Source organism: Bemisia tabaci, chromosome 7 (genome assembly GCF_918797505.1).
Source record: "Bemisia tabaci chromosome 7, PGI_BMITA_v3".
Taxonomy (NCBI): Eukaryota; Metazoa; Arthropoda; class Insecta; order Hemiptera; family Aleyrodidae; genus Bemisia; species Bemisia tabaci.
The window spans coordinates 28502545-28521069 of record NC_092799.1 but is presented as its reverse complement, the minus strand read 5'-3'; the positions used below and the strand labels follow the sequence as shown (position 1 = coordinate 28521069).

The 18525-nt window shown below is 40.4% G+C and overlaps 1 protein-coding gene across 3 annotated transcripts in view; it reads left to right on the top strand.

The window, feature by feature from the left end:
* Positions 1 to 15582, top strand: part of LOC109043377 (EGFR adapter protein) — a 60812-nt gene extending 45230 nt beyond the window's left edge. For all 3 annotated transcript variants that reach the window (XM_019060569.2, XM_072302166.1, XM_072302167.1), the window contains 5 exons: positions 2824 to 2946; positions 6726 to 7132; positions 8110 to 8316; positions 12655 to 12826; positions 14451 to 15582. In XM_019060569.2, the coding sequence (XP_018916114.2) occupies positions 2824 to 2946; positions 6726 to 7132; positions 8110 to 8316; positions 12655 to 12826; positions 14451 to 14663 (1122 nt within the window). In that variant the 3' untranslated portion in view covers positions 14664 to 15582. The remainder of the gene's footprint in view (positions 1 to 2823; positions 2947 to 6725; positions 7133 to 8109; positions 8317 to 12654; positions 12827 to 14450) is intronic.
* Positions 15583 to 18525: the final 2943 nt, after the last annotated feature.

Here is an 18525-nt window from a genome sequence, read left to right as displayed (position 1 = left end):
CGCACCAGGATGCTACGCAATATCCAACATGTCCGACGCCACCCCGCCAAAACACACGTGACCAGACGGGATTTTATCAACCGGCGTCTTTAATTTACTTTTTCCTTGCGTTGATACAGACCATAGAGCTTCCTCACGATTTGCGTGCAGAAGCGTCAGCTATGCCGAATATTGTGTAGCATCATAGTGCGTAAGTGTTGGATTGAACGACTCCTTTAACACATTTTTCACCTGTGCCGCGTTTTTGAAGCGGGAAGTTCAACACATATTTCTTACGCAGATTGTGAAGTTAGGAGTGTATTTCAAACTTCCCGATGCGCTCCTGATTTCCGTGGTTTTTCAGCATTTTGCTCTAAGAAAGAACACCTCTGTTTGCTCTAGCTGAAGTTAGCAATAGGTCCATTATACACGGGTAGATTACATCAACCAAACTGTTTTTACGACTCACTCAAGTTTTCGCTTAAGGTAATAAAAATTTCGGTTCCAGTACATAACCAAAGCAGTGAGAATAAAGTTTAGAGATCCCGCCACAGCTAACTCACTCTGGATAGTCAACGCTCGGGTTCGCCTAATGGAGACTATGTATACTATCGTTAGAGCCTAAAATGCTCTTCAAGAGTGGAGTATATTCTGCCAGATGGTGATTGATGTGAAAACAATTAAAATCAATCATTATGAATCTTATGACAGTAATTAGAGTATGAAATGACGTATGGATCGTGGGCCCTTTAATTTTCGCCCCGGTGCGGCGCGGCGCGCGGCGTCTCGGCGGGTGTTGGGCGTCCAAGAGAGTGGGAGTCAGGTGAATCTGCACCTGAGTTGCCATGTTGACAGCAGCGCTATGAGGAATAGGCAAAATTTAAAGCTAAGCATAGTTCGTTGAGTATGCAATTTTTCTATTGAGCGAAACATTTTGGTCGAGTCGAATAAGATACAATACCGAAGCTCAACATCATAGGAGGCTCATGTTAGAAGCTCCATACTTGAATTATTTTTCCATTCTGCAAGTTAATAGATTATTTGTACAAAATGGCAACATCGGTTGGGGTCCCATACCAAATGGGGAACCTGGGATCTGACTCAGTCATGAGCCGCGTGCCGTTTTTGATTTGAATTCCGTGTCAAACACATTATTGAGAGACGCCATTCACAGTGCCGTCGGAGCCTTGGCAGCTACAGGGCCGTCATAACTTTTGCAAATGCTTTCTGTTCGCATTTATCGCACTTGAAGTTTTCCTATTGAGAAACGCAAAGAAACCGTGGAAGGGCACATTTATTTTTATAAAATTTAAAATCGTGAGATAAGTCCGAATTAATTCCACAATTCTCAACACACGTTGTTGTGTCGATAAACGCCTCAATGAGTGTTAAATCGGTATTAATTTTCAAATTTTTCCTAACCTTCAATGTTTTGTATCATTTTATCGTGTATAATTCTGACTTGCAATTGTGCACTTACTTTATAATCCAAGGGGAATGCCTGAAATTTCAGATGCGTTCAGTTTTCTGTTGAAACTCAAAATGATAAAACATGAGGGCAGATTATTATAGGCAACATGAAATGCATTTAGGTTCATTCTGATTAAAACCGTCCATTTATGAGTAGATAAGAACAGCGAAAAATTGAAGGACCAAGTTCTATTGAGGACTTAATTTTTTCTCAAAGCTTACATTGCAAACTTGCCTTATCGAGCGGACTGAAGAAACTTAATATCTCTGCGCTCTTCGTTTGAGTTCATTTCGGTCTCAAAGTTCCGAGACAGGCTAAACACATTCCCCATAATTGCGCTTTAATTTCGCCCACCGTTTTTATATAAGTGCTAAAAGACCTGCGCCTCTGGCGGAGAGTGAACTCATCCACGAGATGGGGCCTTGAACCACTAATTCAGAAGAAATTCCATGCGGTTTTCTCGGATTTTTCCACTGGCGTTAATTACCGCATGATCTAAGTTTTTTTTTTCTCTCTCTCTCCCCCCCCCCTCCTCTCTCCCTCCTCTCTCTCTCCCCCTCTCTCTCTATGTCTGTGCGTCAATTTCATCATGTTTAACTTGCAGCATATACATACATTCGTTGCAAACAAATTTACGCGAAAATAGTCCAGATAATTTAAGTAAAAAAGCCAAGATGACGGATAATCAAGGCTAAAAACAACGAAACATAAAACCTGGGACGTTTCACGATGGTATCAACATCCTCTTTGACAAAAGAATAAGAATATATAATAATTAAAACGTCAAAAAAATGAGAAAAACAAAGAATGAATTCGTCGATTTACTGACGCAAGGGTGTAACAATGCACACGGTAATAGGCACTATCATCACCTTACAACCTGCTTTCCAGGACCCACGTGGAGTGGAATTGCAGTTACCACACACTGCCGTATTCTTGGTCGTTTCTTAAACTGATGAATATCTCCAACTATTGCAAGCAACTATTACTGCTCTTGAGCCGCTCACATTGCCTACCAGCTCATTGAAGGCGAACCGGTGAGGATGAGCGCGGAATATCGTGCATGGATCAATTGAACTGCAATTTGTAATTTGGAACTACAGTATCAGGCTCAGCTTAGAAACGACGTATGCACCGTTAATTTCTTCATGCCGTTGAGGGGTTTTACGGAAGTATGTCTTCTTTGTTCATAGCTTTGTTTATCAATTTCAATAATCACCCCCGCTGGGGCCTTCCTGAAGAGAGGAGCTGTTTAAAAATCGGCACTGCATGCGGCTTCCTAACGCTTGCTCTGATTTACGGAAACCATTCGTTTTTCTGGTGATTTTATTACTTAGGTGTGTATTAACCGTCTTGTTTATCTTTTGTTTCAGACGGAGGAGCTGAACTCGATAGTGGAGAATGCGTTTCGGATGGCGTACGCAGCCCATCTGCAGAGGCATCCCAACTTCCGCGACGTCATCGCTTCTCAATTAGAGGAGAAACACTTACAGAGGGTGAGTTGCGAAACTGCTCAACACATGGCATCCGCATCCTGTCGGTGGCGTTGCTTGCGCCAAGTGCATGGGGTTCTGAGATTTGAATCCCTTTCCTAATAGCACAACGGCGCTAAAGAGATGTCATTAAAGTATACAGGGTGTCCCAAAAGTCCCTTCCACCCCCTCTAAAATTTTACCTAATTAATATTTTGAAACGAAACTTTGGGGATGTTCATCGATCAATGTAAGCTACTTTTGGGGCCCTCCAAAATTTTCGGGGCCCCCCGTGGGAGGGGCTGCGCACCCCAACTTTTTTTTTTCAAATGGCAACCCCTATCTTGTGATACCTCATTCGAAAGAGCATAAAAAACTAAGAATTTTGGCGCAAACCGCAGATCAATATCTTAATTTTTGACCGAGTTATGATAGGTCAAAGGTCAAATTTGACCTATTTTTAAAAAATCATAACTCCGGTTCAAATTATCGTAATGAAAAAAATAAAACGGGAATATTTACCACATTGTAAGCACTTTTAAGAAAAATCACAGAAATTACTTCAAACTAATTTTAAGGGGGGTTTCGGACCCCCAAATACGCCAATTCAAGGGTCATTCAATTTTCCCGCGAAATAAGCCAATTTCCCCCAGATTTGCCTCCTCATTAGTTCAGTAAGGTCAAAATCAGTTCAACATTACGTTGGCAAGTCCCCAAATTTCGGGAAAAGTTAAAAAAAAACGAAATTAAAGGTGATTAAATTTGACCGTTTAATTTCGTTTTTTTTTAACTTTTCCCGAAATTTGGGGACTTGCCAACGTAATGTTGAACTGATTTTGACCTTACTGAACTAATGTGGAGGCAAATCTGGGGGAAATTGGCTTATTTCGCGGGAAAATTGAATGACCCTTGAATTGGCGTATTTGGGGGTCCGAAACCCCCCTTAAAATTAGTTTGAAGTAATTTCTGTGATTTTTTCTTAAAAGTGCTTACAATGTGGTAAATATTCCCGTTTTATTTTTTTCATTACGATAATTTGAACCGGAGTTATGATTTTTTAAAAATAGGTCAAATTTGACCTTTGACCTATCATAACTCGGTCAAAAATTAAGATATTGATCTGCGGTTTGCGCCAAAATTCTTAGTTTTTTATGTTCTTTCGAATGAGGTATCACAAGATAGGGGTTGCCATTTGAAAAAAAAAAGTTGGGGTCCGCAGCCCCTCCCCACGGGGGGCCCCGAAAATTTTGGAGGGCCCCAAAAGTAGCTTACATTGATCGATGAACATCCCCAAAGTTTCGTTTCAAAATATTAATTAGGTAAAATTTTAGAGGGGGTGGAAGGGACTTTTGGGACACCCTGTATATTTGAAAAAATTAAAATGTCTCAAAAACGTTTTTTTTAAAATGGGGATGGGGGGTGGGGTTAAAATATTATATTTAACTACAAATCGTTTTCAGAGATGATTTGGACCGCGTTGAGCAGAAAGGAACCAAGTCACGTCAGCTATTGATAAATTTAACTGGGCAATTTAATGTTCTACTAGAGAACGTTTATGCGGATTCCTTCAAACATAGTTTAGGGAATTTGCTTTGTACTGTGCTGAAAAATCTCCGAAATTTGCACAAAAATCCGGACAGCTGTTTTCATGGGGAAAAAAATTAAATTGCCCAGTTTCCTAAATTTGGCAATAGCTGATGTGGCTTCGCTCCTTTCTCATTAACGCGGTCCAGTTATGATTTCATTAATGATTTTTTAAAAATTGTTCAAGTCAATTTTAAAAACATGTTTAAAAGTCAAAAGTTATCAAAATACATTTAACGTTTCAATAGCTGAAGAGTGTGTGAATTTGAAGGCGTCCTAAACTTCATATACCTACGTTTTTATTCCACAGCCAAAACTGCTTAGTCTGAATTTTACACTGTATAGGTTTGGTGAGTCACTACTGGCGCCACGGTTTTAGAGTCTATACTTCTGCTGATCACGCTGACAGTGAATTTTTGCACAATGACGCGATTCCGTTATTGGAAATATCACATAAATTACGTTATTTAAGTAACCATACGGTCAAGTTTAGGGTATCGAGATATTTTATGTTGTCAAGCGATCGGTTAATATTCTTTCTTTATTGACGGCTAAAACCAACATAAAATTAATGAAATTCTCAAAATTATGAATAAATTAGTATTTGAATTTTAATGAAGAGGTTTTTTAATTCAAAAGATTTCACAAATAATTCCTGGATTTAGCGAAAAGCAGGATTGTAAAATGGACGTATTTCTACCAAACAGACCTATGTGGAGGTGAGAAATATGGGGTGTGCTCGTGGAAGCTGCATAAGAAACAATGTAAAAGAGGGCGTGATTCCTTTTGAAGAATTGGAAAAGCGGGATTTTACATTCTATCAAAGAGACCTATGTGCAACTGAATGCGGAACTCATGAGCCGCGGGCATGGCAAGAGAGCCTTGTGCACAGGGCTCATGAGTTAATGACCACGACGACGAGCTCCCTCACGTTCGAGTGCGCACTATCATTGCCGCTGACGTCACTGGCGCTTTATTATTCCCATTCACTCTTACGCAAAGAGAACTAACGAGCACACCCCACATTTCTCACCTCCACATAGGTCTGTTTGGTAGAAATACGTCCAAATGATGTTGGCTTCTTAAGCAAAATGCAATTTTATTTCCATCAATTGAGTTTGCTCACACACTTGGATCATACAAAAGTTCAACGTTTAGTTTCTATATCGCAACTGATGTGTGTTATCTAGAATAACACACACCAATGCTGCCGTGCTAAAGAAGGACGTCGTATGAACATCCGAGAGTCGCCAAATTTCCCCGAATTAAACATGTATTTCTGAAGAAAGTCATGTTTCTCGTTGAAATTTTCAGACTTTTTAGATGAAATTACGAACAAAATCCTCTGAAAAATCGGAGAAAAAATATTCACAAATTTTCCTGAAAACTAGTGATTTGTCGAAGGAAATTCGGCAACGCCTGAAGGCTCATACGGCGCTTTTTCTTAGCACGGCAGAATGGGATTTCAATGGGTCGATAACACAAGGAATGTCGACCTCCTCCCCCTTCCCCCTCCGAAAAAAATTTTCCTGCATGCAGATATTTTTTCGCGCTTTTCAAGATTTTCCTGTTCAGACATCCTAATCATTTTTTCACCATGAACACCTCAACGCCTGCTATCTAAAGCATTCTCCTGCAAATCTCAAGTTCACGAGGGGAATGATTTTTCGAACTCGGCCGCGGATACTCCAAAGCACTCATCTTAGCCATGACCCTCAGAAGATCCAATATTCACCTACATTTTAAAACCACCCTTTTAGACGCATTAGGTATAAATAATCTCACTGAATTATTCGGTCAAAATCTACCCTCCCGTTTCTATTTTGGACTCTACACTGGAAAAAAAAACACATTGGATCTAGAGTTCAGACTCTTAAAAACATCGACAAGAAAATGGACTCTTGATTCAATCAGATTTAAGCTTAAATCAAGAACCAAGCCTCTTAATTTGAGCGGATTTCCTTTTGATTTAAGCTTAAATCTGATTGAATCAAGAGTCCATTTTCTTGTCAATGTTTCCAAGAGTCTGGACTCTAGATCCAATGTGTTTTTTTCCCAAGTGTACATTTTGGCTGAAAAGTGTTTTTTTTTTTTTTTTTTTTTTTTTTTTTTTTTTTCCAAAGGCACTCAGCCTCCCTATCACGGCCGCACCCATTTCCTGATTGTGTTCACCCTCGACCTTGGTTCCAATTTTTAATGCAACATTTTTAAATTTTCAGATGAATTTATATTCAGGCGACGCTCCACTGAGCCCGCTGACGGTGGACCCGTTGACTAGCGGGGGCTCGCCGACGCTCCTGGCCCACAGCAAACCCTTCCTGGAGCCGAGTCTGAGGGCGTACAGTCACAGCAGTCACAACAACAACCGAACAGGGCTGGAGCCGAACCCAAGCCTCCTGTACAGCGAGGAGAACAACTCTCCGACGGCGCTGAACACGGACAAGAGCATGGAGGATAAACCGCCGCTCATGAAGCGGATAGCGATGAGCCTCAACCCAAAGACGATGCCCGACGACGAGGATTCGCCCCTAGTCCAAAGAAATCCAGTCACTGGCCGAGATTCCAGGTCGTCCACCCACCCCCTCATTGATCTAGATGTTATCAAACAACTTAATTTAGATAATAGGTTCGTTTCTCCTTTTCAATATTTCACTCTAGAAGCTTTTACGAACATTTTGAAGCCGTATTTGCTAAAAGGGCGGATGTCGAGTTTTTCAGTTTTCAGAAAAACCTTCTCAAAGTTTTCAAAGCTCTGCATTTTGACTCCAATTGAAACCTAGAGGAATCGGCTTACGGCTTTTATTAGAACTGGACGTATTTCTATCAAACGGACCTAAGCGCCATATGGTGAGGAAGGTAGAGGGGGGCTTGGATTGGCGGCGGAATCGGGCGTCCGGCTTATTCCGTCCTATACTCGCAATGCTTTTCCATGACGCTTAGGTCCGTTTGACAGAACGCGCTATCCGGGATTCTAAATTCCTCAAAAGGAACTCAAATTGGCGCTTAGTTCCGTTTGATAGAAATAGTCCAACTAATCCTCCCCTAAAAAAAACCTTTTTTAGACTTGTTAATTCAAAGCAAATTCAGTGAGCTACATAGGGTTGAAAGAAAAATTCACTTCCAATAATGCAGACTTGATTTAGAAAATACACTAAAGTTCCCAGGTTTACGTTTGACATCATTTTTTGCGAAATAAGACTGTAAACGACACAGAGCACGCAAGTCCTCAAATAGATAACTATTACTGCACGAAGTATGTTTTTGGCCTACATCGAAAATTAAAGGCAAAATAACGGTCAAGTAGCCTCCATACCCCATCCTTGTCACTTCTGATTCTTAAATTATCCGTTCAAAATTACCTCTGTGCCCCTCGTAAGGCTATCAGCTTAATCACTAACATCAACCGTTGTTTTGCATTCTAAGTAAACTTCATGCCTATGGCCAAAAGCGATCTCTATGAGCTTGCCCGCGCTTGCGATAACTTAGAGACTGTTGTTATAAGTAGATATTACCACTTACTATCTTTCTCTCTTAATCTGACTTTTCATGTAAACATCTTCGGCTGCCTAATGCTTACTTTATATTTTGTTTTGACTGTTTCAGTTTAAATCTAAGTCCTAGCGTTCCGAGTGAGTCTGACTTGAAGCTGAAAAGGGTATCTCCGATCAGCCGAAGTAGCTCAAGTTCAGTTTCCATTGTAGGAAACAAAGTACCAGTTCCTCCTCCCCCTCCTGAACGATTTGATAGTCTATCATGTAAGGTACATGAAGAATTAAAGGCTGCACCTTGGTTTCAGGCTGGCATACCTAGGTACGTTCATATCACTTAAATCGGTATCCATTGTATATTTCATTTATACTTTTTCTGCGATAAAATATATGTAAAAATGCATTGGTGTGAACAACGAACATTTTCAAAAGAGCTGAGGGACTAAACTCGTATCAGTCTCAAATTTTCAAATATTTTTTAAATTTTTATAGTCAACTAGCCGCTGTGGCTCGCTTCGCTCGCCTCGCGTCTAGCCGGGGGCTCCGCCCCCTGGACCCCCGGTCACTCGCTTCGCGAGTGACTTACGGCTCGCAAGCGAGCCGTATTCCGTGCCGTAAATGCAAAAAGATGATAAAGTAATGTAATCCAATAAGAACTCTTCTGAATACATGAATACGAGAGGCATTCCTTCCTAAATTAGTTTACCTGTTTTCAGTTCCGTAATGATCTTCCTTGTAAATTTTCAAAAGAAAAACGAAATTACGCGAAATTGCCAAGAAGCATTATGGATAGTTTTCCTGTAAGGGATTTTTCTTCGGGGGGGGGGGGGGGGCATTAACTGTGAGTTAAATAAGGCGAAGTCCCTCCGGAATATGACAATGTAAGCCCTGCGCACTTGGTATTGGCCAGGAGGAGTAGCTCACTGGCGTCCTCCAGGACTCCAGCCAACACCACGCCAAAGCTACAGACTTAAACAATCATACGTCGGGTGGCGCCAGTAGTAGAGAAATTTAGGACTTAAGAAAAGAGCAAATTTCGAATGTTACATGAAAAAAAGCATCTCATGCATTTGGCCATCATATAAATGGATGTATTTTCAAATGAATTTCGCGCAAAAGTATGAACGAACGGGGTACAAAACGTATTACCTTATAAAAGAAGGATTTTCGGTTACTCGGCACTGACCGGCAAAATACATGTAAATTTGGAGTTACTCCTCCTAGTCGTTAGCTACTCACTCAAGGAACATTCTGCGTAAAAAATTCGAGTGAATTGTTTGAATGTGTAAATTATTAGACTCATTAATTAGTATACGCACTAAAAAGAGACAAACTTCATGCACAGGACGCAACAATCTCGCACATTTGCACCCAGAAAATATGAGTAGAAATTGTGTAGAACGTTTCTGGCGAAAACAGGTGTACAATAGCCTCGCACTGGGTTGGACACTAAAAAACCGAGGATATTCCGTAAAAAAAGAAAGGAAAGAAAGTATGAGTAGAAATTGCTAAATATCCATTCATCGACTGGCGCGGCCGCAAAAGAACGTATCTCGCGAATACAGAGGCAAAATAGTATCACTCAATATCGGACACTCACAAATCGGAACTGTTCCGTGAAAAAAGAAAGAAAAATTGAGCAGATATTGTTAAGTACCCATTGATCAACTAACATAACCGTAAAAGAACGTATCCGACGAAAGCAGATGAGCGATGGGCAACCTCTCAAAAAGTCGCGAGATTTCGAAATCTAATCAGTGTTGCTCTCGAGATGCAGGATGCAGCTAAGTTGGCAGCGTACACGAATAGACTGATTTTCGGAGCAACTCAGAGGAAGCAATTCAGTCCTGAAAACATTTTGTTTCCTGTTTTTTCCCACGGTTTTCCTTTGCTCTTCGATAAAGGTAGCTGATGTAGGGGTAACGGGAGGGACAAACATAATTCTGCATTGGTAAGGAAGAACACCGTATGAGTCTTCAGACGTTGCCAAATTTCCCCTGGAAAACCGCTAAATTTCAGGAAAATTTTTGAAAATTTTGGATACTTTTGTTTTTAATTTGATCTAAAACGTCTGAATATTTCATGGGGAAAATATTCATAATTTTCCTCAAAAATAAACATTTTATCAAAGAAAATTTGGCAACTCCCGAATGTTCATATGTCGTTCTTCCTTAGCACGGCAGAATTGCAAACACTACGCTTTAAAAAAGAGACCATTTTCGGTTTTCTTCAAAGTATTCGGACATAACTCCAATAAAAATACAATGAGAGGATTAGCGCGAGGTTTGGATGTCGCTCCCTGGTCGGAAAATCATGTTTTGACTCGTCTGCCGACAAAATCTCGTCAAAGCGTTCAAGAACAGCTGGGCCTGGACAGTCAGGAGACCAGGCGGCAGCAATAGATCTCAATTCGTCATCCTTTTTTCCCTTCCTGCTCGGCCTAGTGGAGCTCCAAAAAAATTGATGAAATTTCTCTCATCGGGTTCGATTTCAACTTTCTCAGTAAATTTACGCTCTGCTAAAAAAGTATATTACAATGAACTAAATTTCGTCGTGATATGTTGATAAGTAACGGAAATATCGTTCAGCAAGTTATAAATGCAGCAGTTGTGGTATCGATCTTAGTGTACCGTAGAATCATGTATTTTCATTAGTTTGACCACCATTCTGCTCAAAATTTCACCGCGAATCGAAAAATATACACTGTAAAAACAATTTCCGAATGATAGAAAAAATTGCATTTTTATTGTCTTTAAATTTTGAGGGTCAGATTTTGTTTGGCATATGAGACAATAGAGCTGCGATCCCGTAGCGAGCAGTCTCGGGCTCGAGGGTTGTTAGACAAAAGGACGGGAAAACCCATGTCATCGCACCGCTTCGACAGTTTTATGGAACCACGTATCTGGGGCGGCTTCCTTTTATTCAGACAGAGCAGTGCTGAGACTGAGTCCGAGTTTGACCTTCGGCGTTGGGTGAAGGCTGTGTAGTAGTAATATGGAGAGGGGTCTATTTGCATCTCTCAGCGGTTTACACAGATATGGCTGAAAAATTGGAAATTCTCATAGTTTTGCGAGCATCTAGGAGCTAGAAGCTTTCAATCGACCCAAAAATCGTAAAAATCGCCCCGGTAGATCTCTCAAAATAGGCGTTACAACAGGAACATAACCAATTCCCGGGAACTTAAGGCCGGAGGGGGGTGGATTTGGCTTTAAGAGCGTCTCAGGAAGAAGAGTCTGAAAAATTTGGAAGTCTGACAATTTTGCGAGCATCTAGAAGCTAGGAGCTTGCGGTCGACCCAAAAATCGTAAAAATCGCCCCGGTAGATCTCTCAAATTAGGCGTTACAACGGAAACATACCGCAACTCTCGGAAACTTAAGGTCGGAGGGGGGTGGATTTGGCTTTAAAAGCGTCTTAAGCGAAAGAGGCTGAAAAATTTGGAAGTCTGAAAATTTTGCGGACATCGGGACGTCAAGGGCTTTAACCAGAGTCAAGCATCGTCGAAATCGGTCCGGTAGAACTCCAGAAATAAGCGTTACAGTGAAACCCCCAACGATTTTATTTATATAGATGGGAAATTGGGATGGAAGGGTAACACAATTTTTGTGGCAAAAATTGATGTAAAAGTTTCTTAACTCATGTTTAAATCAATTGCGATGTTATAGCCAGGGCTACCACCGACTGGGTTGTCCTTTAAAAATAAATAACGTGGAAATTGATAAGTTCTGGGATTTATTGCCGCTCTTAGCAAAATCTCAAAATTAGCTATTGTTCATTTTGCTGACAACGTCGGCTTTAAACTTGAATAAAATGTATTTTTTCAACGGTGTGATTGTCCGATCATTTGATCGAGAGTGGGTCGCTGAGGGTATTGATCTAGGAAAGAGCTAGAAAACCGATCCGGCCATTACTTTTTAAAGACAAGCAATTAGAACTAGAAACAGGCTCGGCACCCAAAAAAAAAACCTCTCCACATTTCCCGAAATTAAACGCCCAGAAGTTCTCCAAATTGTATCAATTACCCAGCCATATCCTCGACAATAAACCCAACGCTCTAAAGGCAAAAAACAACAAAAGTAAATTAGTCGATTGTATCTTTATTTAATCCTGTATCGGAGCTCACACTTTCGGTCACCATCCTAATTAATTCTGGGCGGCGGTGGGCACTATTTGAGGACATTGAGACCTCTCCTGCCCTTCTATGCAAGGAACAACGTAACATCCATTGAGTCGTGTGCGGTTGCGTCGTTTTGGAATTCTCATTCTCATAGAGTCGGTGGCCATATCCGCTGCCGTGAGAAGCTATTCCGTGTCAACGGAAAGGAGCTTTATGTTCGTCCATCCTCTTGACTTTACTGCCGTGCTAAGGAAGAACGCCGTATGAACATTCGAGAGTAGCCAAATTCCTTCGATAAAATGTTTATTTTTGCAGGAAATTATGAATATTTTCCCTTGAAATTCACAGACGTTTTAGATCAAATTACAAACAAAATTATGTGAGAAATTGGTAGACATACATTAAAAAAATTTCCTAAAAATTAGTTGCTTGCCAGGAGAAATTCGGCAACGCCTGAAGGCTTACACGGCGTTTTTCCCTAGCACGGCACTTAACTGCTTTTGATCCTTCCGTCGTTTTATTATATTTCTTCCCGTGTGTTGCAGGGAAATTACATTGGAAGTATTAGGCCAGGAGCCTATCGGTTCGTTCATCGTCCGAGAGAGCACGACGAAGCCAGGATGTTTCGCCTTGTCACTGCGAGTGCCGAAAGATTTCCAGAACTCAGGGATCGCCCACTACCTTATTATGAGAACAAACAAGGGATATAAAATCAAGGTAATTGGACTAGACGCAACGAAAGCTCATATCGCATCTAATTATTTTGCCACTGCTTGTATAGCACGTTAAGAATGCGCGAGAGCAAAGCGCTTCTAAAAAGTATGGACCGCGGGATAACCTGGGGCGGCACCGGCACCCCCCAATGAAAAAATGAAAAAAACAATAGGTATGCTATGATTTCAAAACACGGCAATTGAGGTTCGTCATTCGAATGTCATCGTCCGAACGAAAAACACGCTATGATCCTAGTATTTTCATCGATTTATTGTTACTTCCTCTCAGATGACTTACAAGGAGTAAATCGGCGCGGGAAACCTTGCCGAGGAGGCCTTGCCCTAACCACTCATGCATATTCTACCGTGCTACGAAAAGCTCAGTGCGAACATTTAAATGTTGCCAAATCTCTCCCGAGAATTTTTGATTTTTAGACAATGAATAAATATTTTTTTAATCGTGAAAACTTCGGCAGTTCTGAAAGGAATTTTCTACTCGCCGGCACGTGAATTCATAAAACTGGTGGAGGAAATCATACACCTAATAGGACGCCTGACGGTTGAAAGTTTTAAGAATTGAAAGCTAGAATGCTAAACTTTCTGATTCGAGGAGTACCGGGAAGAAAAAATAGTATCACCGAATCGGAAACTTTAGCCTTTTTAATTTGCAACCTTTGGAAGCTACAGCCGCAGCCGGAGAATGTGGGTGTATCTTTGAACATATTTATGCTGAAAGGTACTATGTGCACATGGATTGCGTGTAACATAGTTCCTTTTAGCATAAATACGTCCATTTCATTCCTCCACTAAGTTGGTCCGAGTGCATCGGTAAGAAGAAATTGCTTTGCAGCATAGCCGTAATTTTTAACGATTCTCGTCGTTGAAACAGTGTAGTTAAAGGCCCGATTGCTTTATTTGTACTGATTATGTTGCCTAAAAATTTTCCGACTACTATATTACATCGAGGAGATATTCTATCGCAAAAAAATCAAATCTATTAAGACCGCATGTAAATTCTAGAAAAAATCAGGGCGTGTTAACAAAATGTTGGCAGCGCGTGGTTGTTTATACTCGTCTTTCTTGATTGCGGTGATATTTTCACGCCGCATCATCGCTCTAAAGATAGAGCTAAATTTTCAAATTAATTTCCGATGTGTAGTTATGCATTTCCGCGCTGCTTCATTTTTTTATTGAAAAACCAGATTGCCACAGTCAGGGAATACCGAGAAACCTGGGAAATGTCAGGGAATTTCAAAAAGTCAGTAGAAACCTGGAATCGTCAGAGAAAATGATAAAAATTTCAGGGAAAAATTGTCAAGTCACCTGTATTTGCTTTCTAGAGTAGGCTTGACGTTTCATACAATAGATTTTTTGTATGAACTATCTAAAATCATGTATTTTTAACCGTCTGGCATATCATCGATTTTCAGGGAATTTTACCAAAATGTGACAGGGAAATCAGGGAAATGTCAGGGAATTTCATTTCATTTATTTTGTGGCAACCCTGAAAATGTAGTCAAGCTCTACTTCCAGGAGCGCAACAAATCCTCGTATTCAAAATGCTAAAATTTGCCGATGTCTCATCGTGTAAAGTCACCGGCTTAACTTCCTTTGCTTCTTTTTTGCAGGGTTTCACGAAGGAATTCAGCTCGCTAACAGCGTTAATAACCCACCACTCGGTTATGCCTGAGCTTCTGCCTTGCCCCCTCTCCCTGAGTCGTCATAATCCTAGTCCAGCGAAAGACGAAGACGGGAACAAAGATTTTGCGGACATCGACACGGAACCCGATGAGAACACCCTTGCCAATTTCAGGAAAATGATGGCCGATTTGAATGTCTGAACCACCTTGACCCTTCTCCTCATGAAATGCTTAGTTTTTGAAGATGAGAATGCATACCGGTGCGCGTAAAATAATTGACTTAGCAGAGGCAGTTCGTGCGCCGAGAAAGAAGAATAAAAAGAAAGGAGAACAGAGAGGAAAAACGGTCAATTTGTCAAATAGCCCGTTGGTTGCCGATTGCAAAATTCTCTAGCAGGTGAAAAAAACATTGTGAAATTACCAAGAATCCTCGTTCACTTGTAACTACTTGAAATTTCTGGCATTTTACCCCTCTTTCCTCCCGTCAAACAAAAGAATGACAATTAATCAATGTAAATTCATATAAGACATTCTTTGTAACCGTCGTAGAGTTCTTTAACCCGCAACTCTGCTTGAAACACGCGCTTATCTTTTTGATAAAATCAGAGGTGGATCCAGCAATTTGGCAACACCGGACTCCTTCCATTTAAATCTGTGTTAAAGAATCGATTCTTGTCGGAGCACCTTGCCCCTCCAAGAATCGATACATTTCCATGGGTTTAAATGGAGAAGAACAATGTTGCCAATTTCCTGGATCCGCCAATGGATAAAATAAAGCCAAATCCGATAAACTTATTGCGTTCCTTGGATTCAAAGATGGAGAAATCATTCCTCTCGGCCTCAATGAAGGTTTTGTTCGGGCCCTTATTCTTAAAAATTAAATTTGCAAGTTATCTGATTGGATGCGCAAATATCAAGACCACGGGTTCGAATTACAATTAGGAATGAAATGTTCGACAGCAAGGGTCGTTGTATGCATTTTTTAATTTTAACTAGTCACTTTAACATTTTTGTAATCCCTACCAAACTCTTATTATGTTTTATTTGTCTAGGTAGAAAACTAATTTTATAAGCAGGTGATGTTTCTTTGCCTTACCTAAAATAAAGATTTCTAAATGCATTTAAGTTCTTTTTTGTGTCCTGTCATTATTTGGACGTATCTCTGCCAAACAGAACTATGTGCTTTAAGGAATGAGCCCTGAGACCCATAAGAATATATGCGTAACAGGGCTCACGTCATAATGCTCGTAGTTCCGTTTGGCAGAAAGACGTCCATTTACTTCCGTACGTGTAACGATACAATATAATGGAAAATTAAAAGTAGCTAAAACTGTGATTTTAAGGAACCAATAAAACCATAGCCAACTTGTAGGTACTAGCACTTAGCTAGACCCTTCAGAGCAAATGAGATAGTATTACACGCATTCGGCGCCATTTGGGGCAGTGAATATTCTTGCCTAGTGATTCAAAACGCCTTCCATTCGATTTGCTGCAACCATGAGTACCTATAAATTAGTGTCCAGGCTGAGCTGCTAAAATCGCACAATTCTCTTTGCGGAATGGTCTTGCCCATCTATTAATAGTATTTCCATGTCCGTTTTCAAATCGAATGCTATTTTTTGACATATTAAAAGCAAAGAATGAGTGATGGTTCCGTGTCTTGATTCAAATGGACAATTGATGAAGGAGTGAATGTGAGAGCCGTAGGCGTGAGGACTGAATTGTGCTGCAACTTTACAAAGTTTCATCCGCTTTTACTTGGGCGCTTTGCGACGCCTAGCCGTCTGTCCTCCCAAAGCCCCTTCGAGAAATAATAAGACCTCATTTGAGGGGCTTGGAACACAGGCACATAACTTAAGTTTTCGAAAAAATTGAGATCTTAATGATTCCAAGTAAAACTAGTCTTAATGCATACGCTATGAAAACTTCGCTTCTTAATTCCAATTTTAGGCATCAAAAAATCAGTTCGAACTTTCTTTCCGCCAATGATCCTTGTAATTTCGAAACTTCAAATTTGTTTTTCTCGAAATACCAAAAACTGCACATATGCGCTTTGTCCTTCAAGCCCCTATGTCATGCAGAGCCCTCTGTCATCGCCCTTTCTTTGAGCGTCTCCATTGTGGAGGATTCCAAACAGACATCCTATTAATATGACCAAACCAGACTAACAGTTTGGTCATGACGTCGAACACGTAAAATATTTGATTAACATTTCTTGTGCGAAAACCCCAGAAAATGTTGATGCAAAAGATGCACCTATCAAAAAAAGAAATATAGTTTGTCAGAAAAAGCTTCAAAACTTTGCAATGCAACCAAGCCCTTCCAGTTCTCGCCCCCTCAAATAACGGGCTCATTTTTAATATCACACGAGTACATGTTTAGGTGCGATGTTAATCGAGATACTGTAATTTAAGACGGAAGCTGGAACTCGTATATCATTTGCGGCGGTGCATATCATTGTACCCTTTATCTTAGTTTCATAACTAATAAGTCATTCGACCCATCTTATTGTTAAATTCGACGCTCGATGCGATTTCAACAAAGGTGAGACATCGTTTTTGTAAGCTCCCTCATCTTCTACCCTTTCATTTTTTGTCACAGTTCGTCCAACCGTTCCATCGGGCCAATTTCCATTATTTTTGGGCTATCGACAAGTAACACTCCTTAGATATACCCGCTTTGTCCATATTTTGCAAATCGATGTGTCAATCTTTAGTGACGAAGTTGTGGATTCTCCCATTCAAACCTTACAGACGAATATAAGTTGAGAGAGGAAAGTCATAATGCCTTCAATTTTATACATACATATTTTTGGGCAAAATGAGAGACGACGTTTCTCCATTTGCGACGTTGCAGACCTTCCTTAGAAATTTTATTTTTCTTTCGAGAAGCTGGTCAACATAGAACTTACATTCTCCACGATTTTTCGTATTCGAAAGCAGAAGATTTGGTTCAAGATTGAAAGTCGTAAATTTGGATTGTTTCTCATGGAAGAGATGAAATAATAACGGAAATTTTGAAACACCGCAATGGAGATACGTGGTTTCGCACTTCAGTCGGTGCGATACGGACATCCATCAAGTTTAAATAGTTGCATCTAGTCCCCGTCACCACCGACCAACGCGTCTGTCAATCGAATCAACTACAGGTACTGTGAGCAGGGAGTCAAAACGCCTTCAATTTTTTGAACGCAATACGGACATCCGTCGAGGTTGTATAGTTGTATCAAGGCGCCGTAGCAAACGCGTCCCATTGTTTGTAAATTGCGTATATTTTCTTTTGTAATCGTTCCATCTAACGGTATACTAGACCAATTTGCATGATTTTTTCGGCTATCAATTAGACTGTTCCTGGATAAACTTACTTTATTTAGATTAAATTATGGGGACCCACAAAGTGAGCCTTGGGAAAAAAGGCCAATTGTAGCCCCTTTTTGAGTCTTTGTATAGGCACACAGTCCTTTTGTTCCAACACATGTAGGTATGGTCCATCAAAAGCGAATGAAAGAGCCCGTCTGTCTGTTTTCTATACTTGTAAAACCCCTTCAAATTTGTATGCAGCAACTTTCGATATAGACGCGTTGCTGCCCAACCGAGCCGACGCGACGACGACACGCATATTTGTTTTGACACAAAATACCAGACTATCTCACGTGTGTAGGATACATTTTGCGCGTTTAGTAAGGTTTTCTCTTTTATTCCTTCCTGAAAATACCATACAATTTTTGAGTTTATGGTTTAGCCTGTTTGTGTGCACTCAAAATATTTCACATGACGAGCAACCTACGCAACCAAATACAGAATAACCCGAAACTCAAAACTCGTACCTATATTAGTTTTTGAATAGAGGAAAAGTAGAAAACCTTATTTAACGCGAAAATGTATCGAAGACGTGACATACAGGCTGGTATCATGTGTTAAAACAAATATGCGCGCCGTCACATCGGTTTGGTTGGGTAGCAACACGATTGCATAGGAATGTGCTGTATGGGAATTTGAAGGGGTTTTACAATTATAGATGACAGACGGGTCCTTAATTCGTAGAACTATATTGCGAACTATTC